Source organism: Apodemus sylvaticus, chromosome 14 (assembly GCF_947179515.1).
Source record: "Apodemus sylvaticus chromosome 14, mApoSyl1.1, whole genome shotgun sequence".
NCBI classification, from domain to species: Eukaryota; Metazoa; Chordata; class Mammalia; order Rodentia; family Muridae; genus Apodemus; species Apodemus sylvaticus.
This window is the reverse complement of record NC_067485.1, coordinates 26,057,655-26,084,177: the sequence shown is the minus strand read 5'-3', so window position 1 is coordinate 26,084,177 and position 26,523 is coordinate 26,057,655. Positions and strand designations below refer to the sequence as shown.

General features: G+C 44.7%; 1 protein-coding gene across 1 annotated transcript in view; it reads right to left on the bottom strand.

The window, feature by feature from the left end:
- Nucleotides 1-26,523, bottom strand: part of Mak (male germ cell associated kinase) — a 46,305-nt gene that overhangs the window by 9,564 nt on the left and 10,218 nt on the right. Inside the window, exons 2-12 of the mRNA XM_052157430.1 lie at nt 25,778-26,101; nt 18,632-18,686; nt 17,706-17,827; nt 15,381-15,460; nt 13,460-13,592; nt 12,340-12,511; nt 11,076-11,243; nt 8,961-9,272; nt 4,632-4,801; nt 2,477-2,625; nt 96-227 (exon numbers count right to left, since the gene is read on the bottom strand). Of these exons, the coding sequence (XP_052013390.1) occupies nt 96-227; nt 2,477-2,625; nt 4,632-4,801; nt 8,961-9,272; nt 11,076-11,243; nt 12,340-12,511; nt 13,460-13,592; nt 15,381-15,460; nt 17,706-17,827; nt 18,632-18,686; nt 25,778-25,878 (1,594 nt within the window). The 5' untranslated portion in view covers nt 25,879-26,101. The remainder of the gene's footprint in view (nt 1-95; nt 228-2,476; nt 2,626-4,631; nt 4,802-8,960; nt 9,273-11,075; nt 11,244-12,339; nt 12,512-13,459; nt 13,593-15,380; nt 15,461-17,705; nt 17,828-18,631; nt 18,687-25,777; nt 26,102-26,523) is intronic.

Here is a 26,523-nt window from a genome sequence, read left to right as displayed (position 1 = left end):
GGGCCACACAGATGGCTGCTGGACGACATACCTGTTACCGGTATATTTACCGCCAAACATCAGACATTGATAGGTAGGTGACTTGAAGCTGTTACCTGCGTTACTCCTCTTGAAAGAAAGGTCCGCCCCCATGGATCCCAGCGACTTAGGAAATAGCTGATTATTCCAAGAGTGTGAATTTATATCCTTGCCTCCAGCTACCAAAGACACATTCTTGGGGTTCACACCTGAGAAGAACAAAGCGGTAGAGTGTGAACGTGAACCCTGTGGGCAGGAGGCTGGAGAGGGGAGCTGTGTGCTTCACACAGCCTGGACATCCTGTGGGCAGGCGGCTGCTGGTAAGTGTAGGTTAATGTGCAGCCAATGTTTACCCCTTTTAGTAAACTCCAGCAAGATCTTGAGCCCCCAGCACAAACCTGGGATATTGACAGCAGACACTTCACCTCCTGTAATACAAACAGCAATAGATACCCTCCTGTGAAGCACCTCATAAAAAAAGAGAGGGGGGGAGAGAGAGAAAGAGAGAGAGAGAGAGAGAGAGAGAGAGAGAGAGAGAGGAAGGAAGGAAGGAAGGAAGGAAGGAAGGAAGGAAGGAAGGAAGGAAGGAAGGAAGGAAGGAAGGAAGGAAAAAAAACTGAGGAAGCACTACATTTTTATCTGCAGCTGATAGCTTGCAGTAATTAAGTGCCCTAAGGCTTATAGGGTGAGAGGTCAGATGATTATGTTCCCATTATGAGCAATACACAGACCCCCAAGGCCTGACTGCGAGTGCATACGCTGATCTGTGGCAGGTCACACCTACAACAAACATTTGCAACTCCTTCTCTGAAGGCCATTGCTCCAGATCTATCCATCCTCATATGATGTCAGGCTTCCTTGCAACCATAAGGTGTTCTTATGATCCCTATAATCCTGAGGGTTGATCTAAGACTTTTCATTTACTTGGCTTTAGGGTTAAAAAGTAGGTTATCCATGTACTATTCTTTGTTAGTCCTAACATATTCAATTATAAGAATAATCATGGAAGCCGGCATAGCACGCCTTTAACCCCAGCACTCAGGAGCCAGAGGCAGGTGGATCTCTGAGTTTGTGGCTGGGTTGGTCTATAGAGGGAGTTTCAGGACAATCAGGGGCTACATGGAGAAACCCTGTCTTAAAACACACACACACACACACACACACACACACACAATTATGAGTCAAAATAAGCACCAACCATGGCTTTCTCTTGAATTCATTGTCTGCTAATTCAGAGTTGCCGGGTCATAACAAATAACCAATAAATGTTTGTCCAAATGCCTTAATTTAGCCCAGCCTTCTACACTTGAAGGAAGATCTTCAGGACAGAGTGTAGCATGATTCAGGCTCAGGTTTAGTTAGAAACAATTCTTTTGCCATTTCCGGTCCAGTTTTCCAATCTTATTTACAGCTGTACTACCCATGTGAAGTAACCTGTGGAGTCTGTTAGGTCTGACAGCTTGCCATAGATCCTTAAAAGCTATATTGGGAAGTGGATCTGTGAAAATGGGGATACGCTGAGCTCCATCAGAGGGCAGGGGCCCCTTTATCCACAAGACAAATATAATACTGCTTTGCTATAAACTTCCGTCATTCAAATGTTCTTTATATTGTTTTCAACAGTATTCGCCGTGAGGCTGTGTTCCAGGACGGCTATTACCTCTGTTCTCTTGTTGTCAGCCCGAGATCCTCATGGGTTCAGTACCAAGCGTTACAAAGCCGTGGTACCTTAAGATTCCCGGTGTGCTCCAATCCAAGGCAGAAACCTCACGGCTGCCTTCCAGCTTCTCTCACTCCTTCACCCCCACCTCCGCCCCACCCCACCCCCACCCCCGCTTACCCCCCTCCAATCATCAGTGTCTACACCTGCAAGTGGTCACTTCCATCTACTCGCAAACCCACTAATTCCTCTCGCTCTGCATCTTCACCTAGGCTTACTTATCAGCAAGACCCACTGTCCAACCACATCTGCATCGTACCCACTTCTATCTCTGCTGCCTCTACCTCGGACACCCGCAGTAACGCCTAGACCAGCCTCTTGGTCTATTTGAGTCTCTAGCCCATTCTTTCCAGCACCAGAAGCTTGTAAATAAATACATACAGCCTACCATTTGGGGAACAACATATTCTTTAAATTTATACTTGTAATAGAGTGCCCAGTTGCTTTAATAAAATTGAGCATTTAATAAATGCGCATCTTTGGCCAGGCTTTGGGGAAGCAGAATTATCCTCATTATGGCAACAGGCATAAAGAATTCTGGTCTCAAAAAGGTCTTTTTTCCTTCCTCATTGCTCTCCTTGTATAGATACCAAGGCCCTTTATTCTGCCCTAGCAATACTTCGGTTAGCAGCAAACATTTGTCTTGGTATCAAATGGCTCAGGCTCGCTCGGAATTCCCAGTCTTCCCGCTCCCACCTTCTGAGTATTGGGATTAAGTGGTAAATCTTCTTTACTTACCTGGAAGGTATCGTGATTGTTTCAAATAGTACTGCTTAGCCGTTGAAGCAGTTGACAAATTTGGATCCGATTTCAAGGACACAGATGCATGTAAATTCCTATTTTCCCCTTTCAAGTGGTTGGAGACTGGGAGTCCTGACTCTGGTAACCTTGGAGGTCAACACGAAGCAGAAGATCAATGCAGGAAAATCATTTGTCCCCCACCCCATCCCTTCAAGGATTCAAACAAGTTGATATAAAACCATGAGTCCTTTTGTTGTTGTGATTGCTAAATGATAACAGCCACCATATCTCTGCCAGCACAAGGAGTCATTTCTAACATTAGACAAGTTGTGGCAGAACCTCTATAGCAGTTCATAGGTGTGCAATCCAATGTGCCTCTTCTGGTATTGCTGCAGACACGGATTTATAATGCTGGAAGACCGCACGGCAGCCCTAGCCGTCTCTACCTGCAACTAAAGTCATTTCTATCTAAGAAGGCTCTTTTGGGCAGGACTCTGGCTGCCCACCCTGGGGTAGCTCTTGATACAGGCAGCATTGTTTTCCTGGGGAGGGTCACCATTTCTGGCTTTTTGCCTTTCCTCTTATTGTGCTGTAGTCTTAATAATTATGGAAGTTCTACTCAGGCCCTGCCGTCCACCCACTTCTCTCCCTGAGGAGTGAACCAGGCTCTCGGACATACAAGACAAATGGTCTACATTGAGCCACACCCCCAGCTCCCTTTTCATTTGGAGAAAAGATGCCCCTTAAGTTGCCCAGGTTGCCACTTAACTTGTAGTCTTAATCCTCCAAAGTAGCTGGAATTATATTGTGTGCTACATGGAGAATGTGTGTGTATGTGTGTGTGTGTTTGAACTCACTAGGTAGGTAGGTGGCCTTGAAGTTCCTGATCCCTGATCCCCTTGTCCCATCTCCCAAGTGCTGGAATTACAGGTATGCGTCATCATGCCTGGTTATTTTGGTTTTATTGTTGTGATTGTTTTGGTCTGATTTTGTGACCAGATATTAGCTGCATAATCTGGGCTGGCCTTAACCAGTTGTATCTTTCTTTTTCAGACTCTAAAGTAGCTGGGACTGTGGGTGTCAGGAGTATGTTCTGTAGGTTGCTCCTTAGAGGAAGTATGCGTAAGGAGCCCCAACAGGGCCTCTGAGCCTCCCATGCCAGGGCTCTCACTTCCACCATGGTTAGCACCTCGGAATTATATCCAAGGATAGCATGGTGGGATAGTATGGCTCCTGCCTAACAGGAATGGATTTGGTTCTCCCCAAGGTCAAGTGCTGTAGGGAAGAGAATGCTTGCGACTAGATTGGGAGCTAGAGACTGAGAGTGACCCACTCGTGTGCACCCTTGACAGTCTCTCTGTGTCTTCAGTGGGGATGGCCTACTCCTGTGTGCTTGTGATAGTGTGTGTGTGTGTGTGTGATAGTGTGTGTGTGTGTGATGGGTATACAATCTATAAAGGGAAGACATCTGCACGGAGCCACGCCAGTGTTTCCCTAGATTTGTGACGTGGCTGTGCGCTTCTTATGCCTCTTCTGTCCCAGGAGAAAAGTAAAGCAAAGTATGTTCCCAAGATGTTCAACAGGTCCAGCCTGCCTGTCCTGCTCTGAGCAGTCAGGGCAGTGGCTAATGACGGCCAGACTCCGGAGGACAAGGAGGCGCTGGGTGCTGAACTTTTCAGGAGAGGTTCCCCAAATGACTTTCAAATGTTTTAATAGGCAGCGATCTTATAATGAACTCTCAATGCCATTGGAGAAAACCGTTAGCTGTGTATAAGACTCTCTGCATTCTATATGCAGGGATGCAAATTTCAGGCAGGAATAGTGATGACCACAGCTCTCGAGAGTGAGCTGGGTGTGGCTGGTGTGGACCGTGGTCTCAGACACTCAGGAGACACAGAGGGAGAACTACTGCAGGCTACAAGTTTGAGACCTGCCTGGGCAACATAGCCAGGTGATGCCACAACAACAACAACAACAACATTACAAAGAACAATAAAGACTGAATACGTGCTTTGCTCTACACACACCACTACTTTCTGGAGGTATGTATAAGATTTCTGGGTTTTGTAGAAGAAAGAACTGATCTTTGTCGTTGTCTTTAATAAAGTCTTTAATAAAAAGATACATGTCCCTGGTGAATGTGCAGCCTTACCGAAATGGAGACTCCTTCTTCTTCTTTTCCTTGAAGGCGTCCATGCTCGGCTTCTTGGAGTGTGAGGCTCCCGAGTCGTCCTCAATGTCGTCACAGCTGTCTCCGGACTTGAAGACTGTCTGACCCCACCGTCTCCGGGCTCCCTTATGGCCTAGTGTGCTGACTGAATTCTGTGGTGGAAAACAAAGGCAGCCACCAAAGTCTTAAATTACCTAAGACCTCCTCGAGCACCTGGCAGTAAGTTCTCAAGGGTCTGTCCCTTTACTGTCAGGTGTTGCTGAACGACAGGACATGTTCTGACATATGCATCCACAGGCAACAGTCACTGGGTGGACACCATAGAATGAATGTACATACAAGAACCTAGATGTTCTAGCCTTCTAGTGTGGCTTTTGTTCACGGGCAGCAAACGTGTTCCACATGCTACTATACTGAATACTGTTAACTGTAGAGGGATGGTTACCAATTGTGTATCTAGACATGTAAACGTAGGCGAGGTACTGTGAGGAGGCTGGGGATACAGGTTAGTGGTGGAGTGCAGAGATAGCGTGCACGTGCACAAGGGTCTAGATCCAACCCAGCTACCGCTGTACTTCCTCCCCTGGCCCCGCCCCCAAATAGAGGAAAAGGCAGGAAGAACTTGAAGCAGCTAGTTAACCTCCACAGTCAGGAATAGAAAGGGAAAAAAAAAATACACGCCCGCCTACAGGCTGCTCCACTCCTATTCTCTATTTTAAATGTTGTAGAGAACCCAAACCCAAAGAATAGTACCATTCAGTTTGGGGCTGGCTCTTCCTGCCTCAGTGAAATTACTGAAGATAATTCTCCACAGACATGCCTGAAAACCTACTGGCTCTAGGCAGTCCCTCACCGAGAGCTCCATTCCAGGTGATTTTAGATTATGTCATACTGACAATTAAAACTAATCAGCACTGGGTACTTGTGGTCCGAAGTTCTGTGTTGGCCCCTCATAGATAGAATCTAGAAAACCGAGACTTGGCTGTGAACTTTTCTGCCCTTCTCCTAGAGTGGAAACAGCTTTATGGAGGACACTGAGGCTGGCATGTCCCTGTGTTTGTCGAGCTGTCCTCTCTAAAATGCACGCATCACCTTAGAGACAATGCATGAAAGCCATTGTAGAGCAGATGGCACTGGGACAGGGTCGCCCTCGTGTCTTCAGCCACTTGCTGAAGAGGTGGAGTCCGAAGGCAGAGCAGCCTTATTCCCTGAGAAGGTGCCAGTGCTCTGGGTTAACCATCATGGGCTTCCTGTTTGTGAGAAAATATTCTACTGTTTAAGCCACAGTGGTCAGGCTTCTATCATTACTGAACGTAATTCCAGTCGACACAAAAAGAGAAAGGGCATAGATGACTTTAAAAGGGAAGGCCTCTGAGATGGCTGGCTGGGCTGAAAACCCCGACAACCCAAGTTCCATTCCAGGGACTGCAGGATGGAAAGAGAGAACGGGTTCCTGTGACTTGCCACACAAGTGCTCTTCCCCAAGAAATAAACACATGTACTCAAACATTTAAGATTTAACTCTAATTGTCATAGAGTAATGTCCCTATTTACAGGGACAGGGATGAGGAAGAAGCTGAAACTTAGGACGGACTGCGAGCTGCTTTCCTATAAGCCAATAAGAACGTGGTTACAGGCAGCGAACAGAAGCAGTTACAATAAGGAACGGAGCTTGGAAGGACGGCCAGCTGCGCTGTGAACTTGAGGATGCTGGAAGAACAGCTTAGGCGTGCCCAGAGCAGAGCTGCTGACACCAAGGGGAACGGCAGGAAAGGACACCAGCCAGCCTTACCGCCACACACCGTCAAGAGGAACACTTTCACAAACCAACAGGATTAAGTATGGGATGAATAAGAACCGATGCTCTGGATGCACAGAGTCAGCAGAGGATGACATTCAGCTAAGTGTGGGCCTTCCTCAGCTGGACTGCCCGTTATCGTGAAGCCAAAGGCTGATCCCTGCTGAGCCACATCTGTACATATGGAATGAATGATTCTGCATGTTTGGGAAGACTGGGGGCGGGCAGATAACAAGTAATGCCTTTGAAATACAAAGCAAACATTTGCGGTCTGTGTCAATACTTTGTCATAGAATGAGGGCAAAGATTTGGGGAACTGGTGGGTCATATTAGGTATCATTTTTCATGTATACACACACACACACACACACACACACACACACACACACACACACGATTCCTTGTGCTATGGTAGGTAGTCCATGCAAGCACCAGTCAAACCAGTGTCACAGGTTTTTACAATGTCCTCAACAATGATCAGAGGCCAGTGGGACTGGATCAGTGCATAGTTAATTTATGAGTGATCAGCAAATCAGTGTCAATCTAGAAGGTTCTAGCTGCTGCCCAAGAGCATCCTGCTTTTCTGTTTGTCATGAAGATACAGGGATGAAAACAGACAACCAAAAAATCCACTGATGTCAGGATTGTTAGGCCCAGGAGAGAAAACCAGCGTTCAAGAAGAAGAAATTTGCAAGGTAATTGGAGACCTTTAACTCTTTGAACCCTAGGGATGGAATAGGCAAGTTAAAGCCTAGAATATGTGATCTGCAGAAACAGTTAGTAACAAAACAGACTCACAAAGATTTCATGGCTAGAACGCCCATCCCAGGGCTGGATTTTAGGTGCTTTAACTTGGTGAGTACACCCAGGGGCTGAACACAGTGGGCAGTTCTTAATAAATATGAACAGTGCTCAGTAAGTACCAGTTTCCTGTCCTTTCCTCTCAGTGTGCACCCCCATCCGATGGCCTTCTGAAGGGGGAAGAGGAGATGCAACCCTCAGAGGCCAGAGCGGCCCTTCAGTTTTGGAAGCCATTCATCCTGCTTTGCCCTCCCTGGTGTGAACTGTCTGCTGCTCATCCAGGCAGCGTCATTCCGGGTGGCCAGCAGAATGAGGAGGCGGCTTCGTGGCCTGTCAGAACAGTTACTTGCAGAGCATATGATGGAGTTGGGGCTGTTTTACCCAGAGAGTAGGTGGTTAAAGGTCTGTTTTCAAATATCTGTAGAGAACCACACCCTCCTTTATGTTACATGCCATAGAGACCACATTCTCCCTTCTGTTATACACCATAGAGACAACATTCTTCCTTCTGTTACATGCTATAGAAACTACTCTCTCCCTTCTGTTACATGCCACAGATACCACACTCTCCCTTCTGTTACATGCTATAGAGACCACACCCTCCCTTCTGTTACATGCTATAGAAACCACACTCTCCCTTTTGTTAGACGCCACAGATACCACACTCTCCCTTCTGTTACACACCATATTCTCCCTTCTGTTACACGCCATAGACACCACACTCTCCCTTCTGTTATAAACCATAAAAACCACACTCTCCCTTCTGTTACACGCTACAGAGATCTACAGTCTCTGATATTCAGAGCTTGTGAAAACTCTTTTGGACCCTGGAGGCTATTCATTTATCCAGCAAATATTAAAAATCCACCCCATGGCACCTTCTAGATTCTGGAGTTAGAGCAAGAAACAAAGCAGACATATTTCTGATGTCTCCCAACTTGCTCTCCGGTAGAGGGGGAAATGCTAGACAAGAATACAAGAGAGAGAAGTCAGCAGAATGCAAGGTCGGGTTTGGTATTAGTGAGAGATGGGGGAGGTCATACAAAGACGGGAAGAGTCATTGGGGATGGTTCAGGAATTAGATGCAGTGTTTGCAAAGAACTGTATGGGAAGAATCCAACACCAATAGTCAGCCCTTAAGACATACACATGCAGGTAACATCCTATAGACCACACAGGTTCTATTTATATATTTGGAAGCACGCGCGCGCGCACCCCCCCCCCCACACCCATCGCTATAATTAAAGAAAAAGAGGCCATGATTTTGAAAGAGATTAAGGAAGGCTTTGAAGGGAGAGAAGGGTAAGAGAAAATCATGTGAGACTATAACCTCAAAACATTTTGAATTACATTAAAATAATATTTCCAATCTGTTTGTGTTCATTATCAGTGAAAACCAGTATGGAATTCTTGGGAAAATCCTTGATGTTTAGGATTGAAACTCTATAATGTCCAATTCCTTCTGGGAATTCTTAAATGGCACCTGTGTCATACGGATGTTATACCTTTATTCTGGAAGTTTCTGCTCACCATAGTAAAGTGTTACCTCATCTCTTACCAAACCTCAACCAAAGAAAGCAGTGGCCTTGACCTGGGACAAGCTCCACAGACATTCCATTGTTAGAACTGTACTGGCAATCTGATGGGGAGTCTGGCCGCTACTTACCCAGACTGCACCTGCCGTCATCTAAAGCCTCTTCTCGGCTACTCACCCCTGGTATGGTTTTGATGATACTCGGAAACATCGTTTGTGGTGGTTTCTGGTGACCATGCTGTTTTGGGGGTGGCTGAGTCACTGGGTTCTGCGGTGGCTGAATGGTCTGCAGTGGTTGGTGGCCCTGTTTTGGCTGGGGCTGCCCGACAGGCTGATCAACTATGTTTGGCAAAGGCTTAGGATCCCGTTCAGAGGAAGATGGCTTTGGCTCCAGAGGCTGCAGCTGCTTGTGCAAAGTCTGTTTTGCATCCAGATGGTGTGCAGAGGGGCCCAGTACCTGACCGACTTGAAAATATGGGTGCTTCAATGCCTGGAAAAGTGTGGAAACACCATACAGAATGTCACCTTACATTAACGCGTAGCTAATCAGGTTTCCAAGGTTAAATTGTGCGCATCCTTAACATAGGGCAAACTGCTCACTATAACAGTGGTCTTCTTGGTGGGAGTTCCGGGTATTGAACCTGTGGCCTCAGACATGCTAACCTGCACTGACAAGTGCCAAGCAGGTAGGATCTCTGTAGGATACCAGGTTGGGCAAAGCTGAGAACCTGCGGGCAGAAGACAGACTTCCCAGGAGAAAGTCTGGGAGTGAGGCACACACTAATGAAGCACACGGCTAAATCCGTGTGTGTGTGTGTGTGTGTGTGTGTGTGTGTGCTGCCTCAGGTTTTGTTTCATCCTCTTATTTTATTTTATTTTATTATTATTATTATTATTATTATTTTTTTTTTTTACTAAACCGCTAACTGGTAATAATACTGCTAGAGGCAAGGTAAACAAATCGAGAATTTTTCTCTAGCCAAATTACAAACAACTCCATGTGGGTTCTAGGGATTGAACTTGGGGTCCTCTCGCTGGCCCCTTCCGTTGCTTTCATGGCCACAGCTTCCTCATCGTGCGATCAAGTATTTATACACACTGCTGGTCTTAATGATTTGGTTCTTAAGTAGCTATGCACAGTCTCGTGTGATTTCTCCCTTTGCCAGGATGCCTGCTGTGGTGATTTTATTACATCACAGGGTAACTGCTCCCCAACCTCTGCTCTCCAGTTAACCTGTCTGTGTTCATAGATGCCTGGATTAATCTTTCTCTTTTGTTTTTCATAGCTGGTCTTTTTTTTTTTTTTTTTTTTTTTGTGGTTGTTGTTTGCTTGTAGGTTTTTGTTGTTGTTGCTTATTTGGTTTTGGTTTTTTAAGACAGGGTTTCTCCGGATAGCCTTGCTTGTCCCGGAATTCATTCTGTAGACCAGGCTAGCCTCAAACTCACAAAGATCCACTTGCCTGCCTCCCTAGTGCTGGGACTGAAGGTGTCCACCACCATTGCCTGGCTTGTAGCTGGTCTTTAGAAAATACATGCACTATTTTTTTCAGATGGAGGGGGGTTAAGTTTTACATGGAATTTATATTAAATTTAAATAATACAACACAATTTATCATTGTTGTTTGTTTGTTAAGCATCTGGCAAACAAAGGGAGAGCATTTTGAAGACCGCAAAGTGTCACAATGCAACCCTCTTGTGGGAGTCAGAGGATAAGCTCTTTTACCGCAGTCTCAGTTTCCTGATTCTTGTTCCAATGAGCAAGAATTCTAGCCTTCTACCAAAGAAGCCCACTGTGTGCCACCCAGACCAAGCGTGTGCCAGACTTGAGCAATTACCCTTAGTGGTTACCTCCTCTCTGGCTCATTAGGGTCACATGACACCGCCACGTAGTGACTCTGTTTGCAATATCCCTCGCTCTTGCTTCTTGCACATAGTGGGTGTCTTGGGTTTTAGCCCTTACTGATCTTAGAAAACATTGGTTAAGAATCGATGTCTTTGTAAAATTGCAAAACATTACGAATTTAGATGTTGGAGAGATGGCTCCGTGGTTAAGGGCACTGGCTGCTCTTGTAGAAGACCTGGGTTTGGTTCCCGGGCCCTACATGGTGGCTCACAATCACCTAGAGTTCCAATTCCAGGGGCGTCCAGTGCCATCTGGTCTCCTGGGTCCCTGTACACGTGCGTTGCACATCCATACTTAAGCATACACATATGCACATAAAATAAATCATTTTTAAAAAGCTCACAAATTTGAAAAGCTGTCCCCGGGGGTGGAGGGGGGGAGCGGCCTTACCTGGCTTGCCGTTGGCCGCTTCTTCGGATCCCAGCTCAGCATTTCCGTCATAAGCTGAATAGCCTCGCTACTGGCATTGGGAATGAGAGTCTTCAGGTTTATGGGAATGCACTGGGGAAAGCGGAAGTTCATGGAGGATGCCAGCTGGTATCCTTCCGGCCAGTCACTCTGTTAAAGGACAGACGCAAAGAGAGAGCTGGTTTTGCAATTAATATAATACACAGGAATGACACAGATTCATGTGGGAAAACTTCAATGCTGAGTCATAAATAAATGCGAAATACCAGACACCTTACAGAAAGGACGTGGATCTGAGAGGAGGTAAAAATGATATCGCATATCTGTAAATTTGAAAATAGCAAACTCCTTTTGGCTTTCAGTCTCAGTGGCACTGTGGTGACACCAATCAATAAAGACAAACGATTTACAAAGAGGCTGCTTCCTGGGAAGATTCCCACTACACATCAGAGCAAGTCCAACAGTAAAATATTTGTGGGAAGAAAAGGAAAGTCAGCTTCACGCTATAGCATCTACATTCTCCTGCCAACCTAAGGCCAGTGCTGGCTTGATTACACAGTTATGCTTAGTAATTGCATCTTAGAAGGTAAGGTCTACCTCAAAGGTAATAGGCATGGGGAGGTTCTCAGAAGTCAGTAGAGCAAATATCACAGCAAGGATATAAATGGAAAAAAGCTAAGAAAAAATAAGGTCTAGAGTCCCAGGGGTTAATGAATGGGGGGGGGGGGAAATGGACATTCATAGAGCAAGCAGGAAAGTCTTGGAATCACAATTAGCCCAAACTTAAACTCTAGGCAGACTGTCCCATTAAATGTTTGTAGAGGGGCTGGAGAGATGGCTCAGCGGTTAAGAGCACTGACTGCTCTTTCAAAGGTCCTGAGTTCAAATCCCAGTAACCACATGGTGGCCCACAACCATCCATAATGAGATCCAAACCCTCTTCTGGTGTGTCTAAACACAGCTACAGTGTATTTACATATAATGATAAATAAATCTTTAAAAACATGTTTTTAAAGGAAAAGCTAACACCTTTCCCCCATTTGAACCTGGTGGGATGCTGACTTCTTTCAATCTTTATTGCTCCCCAATAAAAATGTAAAGTTTGTAAGAAAACCATTAAAGTATAAAGGTATTTGGTACTGAAAATATCACGTCTTTGCTAAAGTAAGAAATAACCATGAAAAAAGCAAAGTAGCCAACGAGGGAACACTCAGAGGCCAGGCTACTTGGGGACCAGATTACTTACTTTCTTGGGAGTCCCTAACACTTGGCAAATTTTAAAGATCTCATCAACTTCACTCGTCCCTGGGAAAAGCGGTCTAAATGTATATAGCTCGGCCATTATACTTCCCACGGCCCACACGTCAATGGGAGAGCTGTACACCGAAGACCTTAGTAAAACTTCAGGAGCACGGTACCTGTGAAAACAGAAAACAGTACAGAAAACGCTGCTTCGAGTGTGACGTCACAGGAAAATGGACAGCTGGAGTCACTGTTGGCTCACAGCTCAAGGCCCAAGGACAGAGCACCTGCTGTGTACCAGGGACTCTGGGTGAGACATCTATTTCCTGACCACAGTCAGTGGGGCTGGCTAGAAATGCCGAGAAAATGTCCATGCGGCTTGAGGTAGGTCTTCATATGGATAACTGGAAAGGCAAGTACCTCTGAAACACTCAGAAAAAAACCACAGACAAAACCATCAGGTGTGCGAATGTATCTACATGCAGGCTAGGAAAGGAAACATGGAAGGATTGTCCTTGCGAAGGGGGGTTTCTGTTCACCCCCCTTTTTTCTTTTTTTACAAATAACATTGAAAATGTTCATGCTATCATTACAGTTCCTCATAGAAATAATATTATTTTTAATTTACAAGAGCAAAGGCAAGTGGAAAGCGCCTGCAGCACCCCTGCCCCCAACCCTCCTCGCTGATCTCCTCCAACGGGACAGCTGTTTTCCTGAGTCTGGCTTATGTCACTTAACATGATGAGCTCCAGCTCAATCTATCTTTCTAAATATGACACAATTCCATTCTGTGTGTGTGTGTGTGTGTGTTTCTGAGATAGGGTTCCTCTGTATAGCCCTGGCTGCTCTGGAACTCACTGTGTAGACCAGGCTGACCTCGTGTATAAATAGTTTCTTCTACATTCACTAACTTTTCAAATGTACACATAGTGTAGGTATTTAGTGTTATTGGAAGGTTGAGTGAAATTTTTTTCCTTCTTTTGTTTCACTAGTGGAACAGTCACAAGCCAATTCTTCCCTCTCTGTAGAGAACACAAAGTGTCTACCCTATGTTTTAAATACCTAATATGGCCCTTCTGGAAAGAGAAATGTTCAACACAGGAAAACTTTGACATAAATGTTACCATCTGGTAGACACATAGTCTGTATATGGTGGCTGTGATCTTAATTCTCTTGCAAGTCCAAAATCAGCGATCTTCACCAGCTCTGGACCCATGCAGAGCAAATTTTCAGGTTTCATGTCCCTGTGAAAAAAGCCTGTGTAAGCAAGAGGGGAAAACACAGTAAATAATCACGCTTACTATCGCCATCTCGCGACTCTGCTTTATATAAATATAGCCACGCCCTCCTATTAGCAGCACAGGGTTAGGGGAGGAAACACCTTCTGTGGAAGAAGTAAAGGGCTGTGGGAACTTGCCTGCAAAATTATTTAGGAGAGGGTTCACATGACGTAAGATCATTAAGAATAACTGCCCATTTGACTTGTATTTTTAATTTTTGACTCCCGTGGCTGTGTACAAGGGATAGATACTGACGTCATGACTATCCTCTGGTATTTCTACCACCGTATGGAATTTGGACGTATTGTTATCACTACTGTGTAACAGACAAGAAGGAAGAGATGCAGATAGAAGCTTGGCTTCAGTAGTTGCTGTAGTTGGTCTCCTTACTGCTGTGACACTGAGGCTTGACAGATTGAGATTCTCTGAGGTTAATCACATATTTGAAAAGTTCATTGGACAAAAGAGCTCCACGCATTTGAACTAAATCTCCTCATCTATTTAACAGTTCACTTTCCCCTGGTGGCTAAGTCTTTGAAAAACCTAATAAGGAAAATGCTCATTATTACTGGCTCTATATAAAATAGTCACAGAGGCCACTGGGCAGCCCAGAGGGAATTGGGCAGGATTACAGAAACCACAAGGTCTTTCCTTGTGAGTCAGCTGTAAGGGGATTCTTCCCTGAAATGGGCTCAGGAGCTGACTTCTGAAGACCCCACTAGGGAGAAGGACTGGGGTTAGTACCAAAGGTCTTTTGTGTCTGTTTGAGACCCAGCCCTTTGGGTGCCAACATGTTTAACCATTGCCTACCTAGCTTCCAAGTGCACCAAAGCCAGGACACAAACCTACAAACCTTTCCCGCTAAATACCCAAATGGCCCCTGATTCTAACCAGACACTCAGCAACAGCAAATGTTTCAGATGTCTGAGCTGATAAATTATCTTCACTTGATGGATATACAAAAATCACATAAAGTAAACCAGTAAGAGATTCGTAGAAAATAAATACCAGCTTCCATTCCACTCAGAAAATAGATGTAACTAAAAGTAAGCGCTAACAATTATAAAACAGCACACATAGGTACTATACATTATTTAAATCTCCGTGAACGGCCATGATTGATCAAAGGCTTCCAATCCTTTCCAAAATAAGTTTGAATGGAAGACTGTTATTGAGAGAGGAGAAAGGGAACAGGTCCCCAGGGCAAACCTGGTTTAAAAAGCATCCCCCACACAGATGAAAAAAAAAATCACAGTGCCTTCTGTCCAAACAGAACAGCAGAATGATGCCAAAAACAAAATCAGCCGTGATCTGAAACCACATCGCTGCCCTCTTTACATTACACAGCACAAAATGGCCAGCACCACTCAGGGTTTCTCCACCCTGGGGTCCCCTGCAGCCTGGCACCATTACCACCATGTCTGCTGCAGTCTGTGAAGTGCATCAGATAAAACTGGCTACTTTCGACTTACGTCTAGAAAGAGAATCCATTCCTTAACCTGTCAAACCCCTCACAAGACAGACTTTTGTTTTTGTTTTTTTGTTTCATTAATGTTTTGCTGGTTGAGTTTAGCGGAGGGGTGTGAGGCAGGAGACTGGTGACCAAACTTCTAAAAGGTCTGTTATAGGTAGTAGATATCTATGTACAATTATAAAGAATTATCATGTTTAAAGTCAGACATAACTCAGCAGAAGACACGTTATTACTATGTGTGGTCTTGATACCCTATGGACTTACTCAGAAAAATGAGACCAAGAGACTCACCGTGCTTATGGATAAACGCCAGCCCCTGCAGTATTTGATACATAATATTTCTGATGACTGACTCAGGGAACAGTTTGTTTCTGCAAGAAATAAATAGTCTGTTAACTAACCAAAACTGAAGAAGGCGGATTCTTTGGTGCCCTGTGGCCTCCATTAACTAAAGTATCATGGTCAGAGCTGCAGTGTTAACTGCTGTAGGCTTAAAGGTGAAAATAGCAATTTTCGTTGTTGTTGTTCTGATGTTTCAGAAAACCTCAAACCCAACAGCCAGTGCCTTATACAAATAATCAGAAGTTAAAATCTAAACTGTCCCAATAAGACCCTGGGAAAAAATACCAATATCAATAAACCACTACTCAGGCTTTGAGCATAAGACCTGCATGTTTTAGGTCCCTGTTGTTGCTTTAAGACAGGTTGTTGCTGTGTAGCTCAGGCTGGCCTTGAACTTACCACCCTCTTGCCTCAGCCTCCCCTCCCCAGTGTTGGGTTCCAAGCTTGACTACTATGTCCCGCCATGCTCCAGTTTCACACTGAATACTGATACTATCAATAAGAATAGTTCAGAGCTACACGGGAGACGTGTTCAATTTTTCCAGCTACATTTAATAAAAAGCAAATGCAATAGGAAACATTAAACTTACTTAAAAATTTTAAGTTTACTTTGACGTATAAAACTATCAAAATTCACGAAATATGAAATATAAAAAATGCATATAATGTGATGTGTGACAATCTCTCTCTCTTTCTCTCTCTCTCTCTCTTCGAGACAGGGTTTCTCTGTGTAGCCTTGGCTGTCCTGGAACTCACTCTGTAGAGCAGGCTGGCCTCGAACCCAGAAATCTGCCTGCCTCTACCTCCCAAGTGCTGTGATTAAAGGCGTGTGCCACCAGTGCCTGTGACAATCTCATGTATGTACTATATAACGATTAAGTCAGGGTAAATATTTATCTTTCAAACACTTACCATTTCTTTATGGTAAAAACTTCAAAATCCTTTCTTCTATGTTTCAAACTATGCGATTTGTGATTCTTACCTATAACCATCTATTATTATACCATAGAAACTCCAAAACTTTTCACTTCTTAGAACTTATTTTTGGGTCTTTCCCCGTCTCTATCTTTCCACTTAGTTTAAAAAATACACTTATTTCAACAATCAATTGTGAGATCTGGTCTTACGTAGCCCAGGGTACCCTTAAAGGTGCTACATAGCTGAAGATGACTCTGTCTTCTGGTCTGTCTTCTTCCTCTGCCTCCCAAGTGCTAGGATTACAGGTGTGAAGTTACCATGCCTGGCTAATATAAAATCATTTATATATTTTTCGTACTAAGTTTCTAAAACTTGGAGTACAATTTAATTTGCATTATAGCACAGTTTAATTTAATCATTGTAAGGGCTCAAAAGTCATAGGACGACAGCGGCTACTACCTTAGATGTGGCATTTCGATAATGCCCGTGGAGTCCCAATGAAAATTAAATTAAGGGTACAAAAATTATTTTGTCAGGCCACCAAGTAAAATGATCAATACCTGAATATTAAAGTGAGAATTTCCTTTCAGCTGGTTACATTAAGTTTTATGACTTGTATATCTCTGATGACTTTATCAGAAAGTTTGTGGCAGGCAGAGTGGACAGCTGTGGGTGTGTATTTACGTGTAGAGGTCAGAGGTTAGATGTCTTCATCCATCCCTTTCTGCCTTGTTTCTTTGAAACAGGGGCTGTCACTGAATCAGGAGTTCACTCGTTGGCCAGACTGTCTGACCAATGAGGCCCAGAGCCCTGTCTGTGCCCCTCCCCCACGTCAGGGTCACAGTCATGCACCTGCCTTTCCTACGTGCATCCTGAGCATCAGAACATGGCTTCTCATAGCTTGCTCTGAGGGCGCTTTACCCACTGAGCCGTCTCCCCAGCTCCTGTCTCAGCTCTTCTTGAAAGCTACTTTATTCCTTTCTTCATTTATTCACAACTCTTTATAAGACGCTTGGAAGGGCAATGAGGACAAGGTCCTTTGCCTACAGCCCGCTCTTCTCTGGAGTATAAGATTCTCTGCTGAATCTCTGATTCTAAAGGGGAGGGGTGATGATGTCTGGTGGTTTTGTGTTTGCTGCCGAGGAACTGCAGTGACCAGAGAGTGGTGGCTATGTCATGGCTGGTTCGACGGTGTCGAAGGCCACCATTTGATGAGATGACAGCATCAGCCCATTTAAATCTACCTCTTCAAGTTATAAATCAGCGCACCATCAAGTGTGAGGCACCGAAAGAATTCAAGGAACTCATGGGGAAAAATGGCAGGAAAAATATAGTTTTCATAAAATAAAGACGTACCTGTCTTTCATTAGCTGATAGAGGTTTTCTTTCATGTATTCAAATATAAAATAAAGATGGTCATTTTCTCTGATAACTTCTTTTAGTTTAATCACATTGGCATGATTGAGTTTCTTCAGGGACTGTAAGACAGGACAGCAGTATAATTCCTAAAGCACATTTATAGAGGTTGGCAAGACCTTATTTGTGCTAAGTAAGGTCTTGTGTGCCTGCCTATTTCTTTTAGATTCATTAATAATTTACATGTTAAGATCTATATAAATTGGAGTGTTCATTTAAAGCAAACATTAAATGATTTAAGCGATGAATGTTAAGTGAGCAGGGGAACCAAGCCACAGCAGCTGCTAGCCAGCCACTCTCCCTTTTCTAGGGCAGGTCTAACTTTTTCTTCCTGACATACCCATGTCGGACACCTGGCAAAGTATCTAAAAACCTCACCCAAGTCACACCGGGTAAAACACAAGAGAGCATATGCCATGATTTAACTGCTTGCTTTTTGGTGGAAAGTGTGAGTTTTGAAATCATCTTTAAATAGAAGAAAGCCTTATTTTTTGTTCCCCTCTAACATGGGAGCGAGGACTTCAGGAATGTAAAGGAAAGGAGTGGATGCAGTTATCTTTAGGGTGCATTTCCAAGAGGCTAGAACAGCGATTCTCAACCTGTGGGTCACGACCCCTTTCAGGGGTCATATATCAGACATCCTCCTACATATCAGATATTTAGATTATATAACAGTTTAGATTCATAACAGTAGCAAAATTACAGTTATGAAGTAGCAACAAAGTGATTTTACGGTTGGGGTCAGCACAGCACGAGGGACGGTGTTAAAGGGCTGCAGAGTCAGGACGGTTGAGACCGGCTGCTCTAGAGTGATCGAGGTGGCTGTGCTCAGACTCCGTGTGCTGTGGCGGCCTTGGCCTCTTTACCTTAACTTCTCGCAAGTTCATACACTCATCCCAAGAATAGAACTTTCTCTTCATCCTGAAATAGACGAGGGAACATTTAGTGTTCAGAACTGGAAGCTGTAGGAAACAAGCTTCACACCCTTGGGTGTTCTAGACTACAGCTTCACTTTAGGTAACATTCTTCCTCCCCAGAAGGAAATCTCCTCCTCTCTGCTCACATCTCACAGTGCCACGTCTGCCCTCAGAGAAGCCATGCCTGGCCCGCCATTCTGCTTCGGCACAATCATGACACAATCATGACACAATCATGGCAGCCCTGGAGCCTCCTTTCTGAGTGAGTTCCTAACCATTTCAGTCATTTTAATTGTGACTTCTTGAAGTGTGATTTTCCTTTGCCCATTTCCTTTCTATCTGCAGCTTAAAAGATAAACACCAACACTGTACTGCAGAGGTGGGGTAGGGTGAGAATTACAAACTGTGGTAGCAAATTCAATGAAGGATTTGGCCTGACAACTTCACATAACTACTTCAGCTTTGGGTAAGATGCCATAAAATAATTTAAATCAGGGAAAGAAACAAAAACAAACAAAACAAATCCAAACCACAAGTGATCCAAACTTAGACAGAGTGGTCTTTTTCCTTTCCTTTTCCCTTCCCCTCCCTTCCCTCCCATCTCCTCCTCTCCCATCCCCTCCCCTCCCTTCCTATCCCCTCCCTTCCATCCCCTTCCCTTCCCTCCCATCCCTCCCCTCTCCTCCCTGCCCTCCCCTCCCTCCCCTCCCCTTTCCCTCCCATCGCCTCCCCTTCCATCCCCTCCCTTTCCTCCCCTTCCCTTTCCCTCCCATCTCCTCCTCTCCCCTCCCCTCCCCCTCCCCTCCCTTCCCTCCCCTTCCCTCTTTCTCCCATCCCCTCCCTTCTCTCCCCTCCCTCCCATACCCTCCCTTCCCATCCCCTCCCCTCCCTTCCCCTCCCTCCCCTCCCCTCCCAAGCCCTCCCTCCCCTCCCCTCCCATGCCCTCCCTTCCCTCCCCTTCTCTCCCATCCCCTTCCCTCCCATTCCATCCCCTCCCATCCCCTCCCTCCCCTCCCCTTTCCCTCCCCTGTCCTCCCATCCCCTCCCTCTCCTCCCCTACCTCCCCCTTCCTCCCCTCCCCTTTCCCTTCCCTCCATTTTCCCTCCCCTCCCTTCCCTTCCCTTTCCTCCCCTTCCTTCCCTTCCCTTCCCTCCCCTGCCCTCAGCTCCCTTCCCTCCCCTCTCTTCCCCTCCCTTCCCTCCCCTCCCCTCCCCTCCCTTCCCTTCCCTTCCCTTCCCTTCCCTCCCTTCCCTTCCCTTCCCTTCCCTTTTTCCCTTGCAGGGTCAGGGTGGTGGGTATGGTTTGACCCCAGAGCCTTTCATATTTTACCCCTTACTTACCCTCTCCCCATGAGAGACAGCAGAACTCTGATTAGCATGATAAAGTAATTCTGCCATGCACACAACGGATAGATTGTAGTTTTTTTTGTTTTTTAGATAGTATTTTTACATGAATGGATTTTTAGTCATCCAAAGAAACAGGGAACAAAAACAATTCTGTGCTAGGCAAGGAGGTATCGGCTAGCACTCAGGACAGAGGCAAGTACATCTCTGTGAGTTTGAGGCCAGCCTGGTCTACATAATGTGTTCCAGACTGTCAGGACTACATAGTGAGACCTTGTCTCAAAACACAACAACCTTCTTCCACACCAAACCAAATCAAACCAAACCAAACCAACCAAACTACCCAACAAAGTCCTTGCCCATGTTTATCAGTCTAATGGTTTACTAGACAACCATTAGTGTGATGGTTGGTCTTCACAGTCAACTGCATTTAGAACCGCCAAGGAAACACACCTCTGGTGTGGTATATAGGATGTTTCCAGAAAGGTGTAACTGAAGGGGGCAAAACACATCTTGAATGTGGGTGGCCCCAACCCAGAGGCTGGGATCCTGGGCTAAATAAAAAGAAAGTGAAAACAAACTGAGAACCAGAATTCATCTCACTCTACATCATAATAGCCAAGGTATTAATGTCCAGCCTGCCATCACCCTGCTATGACGGACTGAATCCCTCCTCCAGCCAAGAGGCCAACATAAACCTTCCCTCCTCAGTTGCCTCTGTCGAGTATTTTACCACAGAAAAGAGGAACTGATACAATCTACAGGTGATTTATGGATCACCAAGAAGCTCAGAGTCCTGGAGTTCATTCAATTAACTGGGCTAATTGCTATAAAGCAGAGCCTCCTAAATTTATAGTATACGTATGAGAAATCGGCATGGGATTGACAGCCATGGGAGGTCAAGGCGTGACGGCACAGCCTGGGGGCAGACGCTTGCTCAGGTGCTCACGATGCACAGCCTTGGGTGGCCTCCCTGAGGCTCAGATGTCTTTCCTGAAGACATGCTCCTGTGCTACAAAGCATTGAAAACCTGGAGGCTCTTCTTATTTTCATGAGTTATCTTTGAGTCATCAGGAGACATGAAGAGAGTCACTGCTAGTCTTTTAAAAGCATCCTTAAAGAACCAGAACTTCATTTAGACTCACTCAGGCCCCATGAGGAAGCGAATGAAATGGCTGAATGACCTTCAGGACTTACCCAAAGGTACTCTTCAGGGTGATGGGTTTCTAGAGACTCATTGCTTTCCAAAAGAGAAATCTAACATCATGGCTTTAAAGGAAAAATCAATTCAAATAATGCCATATAAGAAAACTAGTTTAATAAAATGATTACACTATCCCAAAGTGTACATTTGAGATGCCTATTCTTTCCAATTCGATTTCAGAAGTGTAGAAGTGTCTTGAGATTGGTGAGAAGGCTTAGTGGGGAAACTGCTTCCAAGCCTGCTGGCAGGAGTCAGAGACCCGAAGGAGGATCTCACACGCACGCCTTGGCACGCCATAATAATACAGGCAATACATTTTTTAAAAAATATGTATCTGGTCTTCAGACCTCAGGTGAAAACACACCCAAGTTAACTTTTATAATTCAATAGACACCGTGACTTAGCTCTGACATGTACAATCTTAACTCTTCTCCCATGTTTGTTAATATGGTGCTTTCTTTGCAGTAATGCCTCCCCTAAGGGGACACGCTCTAGTCCTCAGCTAGCTCTGCCATTCTCCCTGGTCCGTCTGTGCTGTCTTCACATGCTTGTCCCCGCTCTAACAAAAGGGACTGTCCTCAAATTCTGAGTTAAGCTGTCTGCTTCAAGTGCTTTGCGGACTTTTAGTTCTAAAGGTCCACAGCTCCTTCCCTGGGAGTCTTGACTCTAGGCCCCTCCCATTCCTCTGTCTTAGGCTCCTCCCACTATGCCTTAGGCTCCTCCTCCCACTCCTCTGCCTTAGGCTCCTCCCACTCCTCTGTCCCACTTCCTGTTATTGCTCTCTGCTTCTCAGCTCCCGCGATTCCCTAGAAATGTTCTTACTAGTTGAAGTATTCTTCCTCCCTCCTTAAAATAATAACAGTAATAATAATTCACGAAGTCCGCCCTCGATGGAAGTGGCTCTTAACCTGTGGGTTGTGACCTCTTTGGGGGTTAAATGTCCCTTTCATAGGAGTCCCCTAAGACCATCTACATATCATTTATATTACAGTTCATTACAGTAGCAAAATTACAGCTATGAAGTAGCAACAAAAAACCTTTTGTGATTGGAGGTCACCACAACACGAGGAGCTGTATTAAAGCGTCTCAGCATTAGGGAGGTTGAGAACCGCCGTTCTATGGGAAGCCTTCTATGATAGTTGGCTGGCATTAGCCTCGGTTCCTAAAACTAATCTTCCACTACCCTCTCCCCCATTTATGTTGTGACTTGTATATTTGGCAGCAATGTGTCTGTCTTGTCTTCATTTTGTCACGAGCACATACATAGTAAGTATATAGTAAGCATCAACAACCAACTGTGCTGTATGAAGTTTTTGTTCATGAGGAGGTTTGTGTGTGTGCATGTAGTGGCCTGTGTGCTATGGAACTAATGACGACCTTGAATTTCTTCTCCTTCTGCCTCAGCTTCCTGAGAGCTGGGATTACAGGCGTGCACCGCCACACCCACTGTGTATATCAGAGAAGGGCCTTGGGTATGCTGGGCAAACTGTCCACCCACTGTGCTTCCTCCTCAGCACAGAGACCTTTTTACTATGTGAGAAAAAGAAATCCTTATGTTACTTTGGTTAAGCTTTTAGCATGTTATTTGCCAAAAAGCATTCCTAAATTCTATATTATGGTTTCTTCTCTTCCCTCAGTGTATCTGACTTCTTCTAGGAGGTGAGTTCTCAGGTCTCCTGAGCCTTCACTTAGATCTCACCTGAGGCCAGTCATCACTGGAGAAAGCTAAAAGGTAAAAACAACCAGTTTTTTTCTCTAGAAGAAATAATCAAAAGATGATAGTCTTCCATGATACAATACCCAGTCTACTCCTGCCACCCCCATGTTAATCTTCTACCCACACCAAGGCCATGAAGAATATTGCGTCTTTCCTTTCAGGTGTTTAGAGAGACTTTTATGAATGAGTCTGCTTGTGCATGCTAACATCTTTCTTCGTGTAACTGAAGAACCGTAATCCACATGTATGTGCATGTAGAGTTGTTTCCACATGTATGTGCATGTAGAGTTATTTCCACATATATGTGTATGTAGAGTTGTTTCCACATGTATGTGCATGTAGGGTTGTTTCCACATGTATGTGCATGTAGAGTTGTTTCCACATGTATGTGCATGTACAGATGTTTCCATATGAAATGTGCATGTACCATTTTTCTACATGTATGTGCATGTACAACTGTTTCCACATGAATGTACATGTATAGCTGTTTCCACATGAATGTGCATGTACAGATGTTTCCACATGTGTTGCATGTACAGATGTTTGTTTCTCTGATCCCATGCCTTTCGTCTGCTCTGTCTTCTTGAGCAGTTATGATCTTTGAAGTGATACAGATCAGGAAGAAGTATATTTTTTAAAAACTGATGAGTAGGCATTACATTTTCCGAGGTCAAGTCAATAACCTTTCATTCCTATTAGCGCATATTATGTACTTATTTGGTAACAATGGGCAGTTTGGAGGATTTATTATAAAATAATGCCATCATGTATGTGATGTTTCAGATAGGGACATTTAAAGGTACCTGTTAAAGCATTTATGTTTTAGATTTTCATTCTTTAGTGGACTCTGTCTCCAGGTCTAACCTCAGGAAAACCAAAGCAATATTACAAGCATGTTCGGTCTAGCCTCTGAAGAGGCCAAGGTGGAGAGGAAGTGAGATTGTTACTACAATCAGCACCACCTTGACACTCACACTTCAAGTCAGGCTGTGTTTGGGTCACAATTCATGCACTAAAGTCCTCATCCCCAGAATGTTATATATCTGTGCAGCAATATTTGAGGAAGTCAAGTTAATGTGAGGTCATTAGGCTGGCCTTGATATGACAGGCATCCTTACAGCAGGGAGAACTGGACAGAGAGTCACAGAGAGGAGAGAGTGGTTGGCAAGTCAGGCAGAGAGATCAGAGCAGACCTGCCAATGCCTTAGGGGTTGGGGACTTTTAGGATCCAGAAATTTATGAAAATAAATTTGTCATTTAAATCTGGGTGTGGTGGCATACTCTTGTAATATAAGCGGTGGGAGGTGGAGGCAGGAACATTAGTTTGAGTTCTACACACTGAGTTCAGGGTAATAGGCATGAATGAATGAGTGGATGGATGGATGGATGGATGGATAGATGAATGATGAATGAATAAAACTGTATGATATATAAGCCGCCCAGTCTGTGGAACCTTGTGGAATGGAAATACATGGCCCATTATGGGATGGATTGTGCTTCCTCCCTCCTAAATCCCTACGCTGAAGCCCTAATCCCTCAAATTGTGACCACGTTAAAAATAGGATTTTAGTTTGATTTGTTTGTTTGAAATCGTTGCTATTGTTACTGTTTTGAGAACGCGTTTCCCTAAGTAGCCCAGCCTAGCTTTGAACTCACGATTCCCCTGCCTTAGCTTCTTGTGTGCTGAGTACCACTGTGCTCAGCTGAGATAGTCTCTGAGAGGTAATTAATGTGCAGTGGAATCTTTAAGAGAGGACCTAATCCTCTATGTCCATATCAGGAAAGGAGAGCATCACATGCACACACACACACACACACACACACACACACACACACGCACACGCGCACACGCACACGCACACGCACCCACAGAGATCTATCTACCTATCTACCTATCGATCTATCGATCTACCTACCTATCTACCTACCTACCTATCTATCTATCTATCTATCTATCTATCTATCTATCTATCTATCTACCTATCTACCTACCTATCTACCTATCTATCTACCTATCTACCTATCTATCTATCTATCTATCTATCTATCTATCTATCTATCTATCTATCTATCGGACACACACACACAGAGGGAAGAACATATGGACACACAGACAACCAGCTACAGGCCACAGAGAGAGGCTCTGAACTTGGATTTACTGTCTACAGAAATGAATGGCTGTTTAAGCCACATTAGTCTGCCAGGTAGCCATATCAGACTGAAATAGTGAATCACACAGAGAAAGGATCCTTCAACCCTGGTCCATTTCTGGGCTACCTCATAAGACTTCAAGTCAGAACCTACTGAGTAGCCACTTCTTAAATCTTGACCCACAGAAATAGATTAAGAAATCCTAGCCTCAGCTTAAACTATCAGACTTCAGGGTATTTTGTTACGTAGCAAAAATATAATAAATCAAACAACTAACAATGGTTGCCTCTCTTTACTTCCATATATACTCAGGCAAATAGCATATCTCTTTCCGAATTCAATTGGACAAGTCTAACCTTATTCTTAGAGAATTATTAAGTTCTATTCTGTTCCCAGGAAATATTCACCATCTCCAGTTTTATCCCAAATGTGTCAGGCATAAAACGCAGGGCACTCAGACTTCCTTGGTTTATTAATGCAATATAGGCTTTCCTTCATATAAGTGTATTCCTTTTTGGTAATTCTTTTTTTTTTTTTTTCTCCTAGAACAGCATTTCTCATCAGTCAAACTACCTTGTGCTCTGGACTGAACCTCACTCCCTGAGGCTGCAGGTGCTCAAGCAAAGGAAAGCGACCACCCACGCTTTGCGCATGCTCCGCAGTGGGGCGGGCGCACACACCTCTTGATCGCCACCAGCTCGCCAGACTCGTTGCTCTTGCCCATGAGCACACTCCCGTACGTGCCGTCCCCCAGCTGCCTCATGGTTGTGTAGCGGTTCATCCTGGCAGAGGGGAATCCAGCAGAGGTGGTCGACGGAGCTCTCTTCCTTGTGGGGTAGAAATCGAAAAGACGTCTTTATTCGTGGCCCTCCTCCTTTTGGCTGCTACACTGGAGACAGGCTCGTCATCATTAAACACAGCTCCTCCTCAAGATCAGGCAGGCTCATGAGATGCAGCAATAAGGAATCTGGCAAAGAGACACTGCGTCCATTCTTATGGACACCCTGTGAAAAACCGAAGCAAAAATGTTTTCAGTACAGACCCCTACTACACATTTACTGACATCCTAGACGCATAAAAATTAGGGCTGATTCGGAGGTCACTGTTAAGAGGTCATCTGTGCCCAGTGGGAGGAAGGTCACACACAACCGCCTCACAGGCAGCTTGATGCTGCTCTGTCCCTGGCCTGGGTGACCCATCCATGACGGTCCAAGGTGGGATTAATGCTTTGTCGGATTCTCTTTCTACTCGCTGTAATCCATGTTGTTCCAAAGGAACCAGGGGAAAAGCAGACAGCTAAACATATCCATTCGTCGAAGCAGTTTTTGAACTACTTCATTTATCATGCTAAATTTAAATAGTATTATTTATTTAAAATTTCCCAGTGGATTACCGCTGTCTAAATTAGGCAAGGTAAATATAAAAC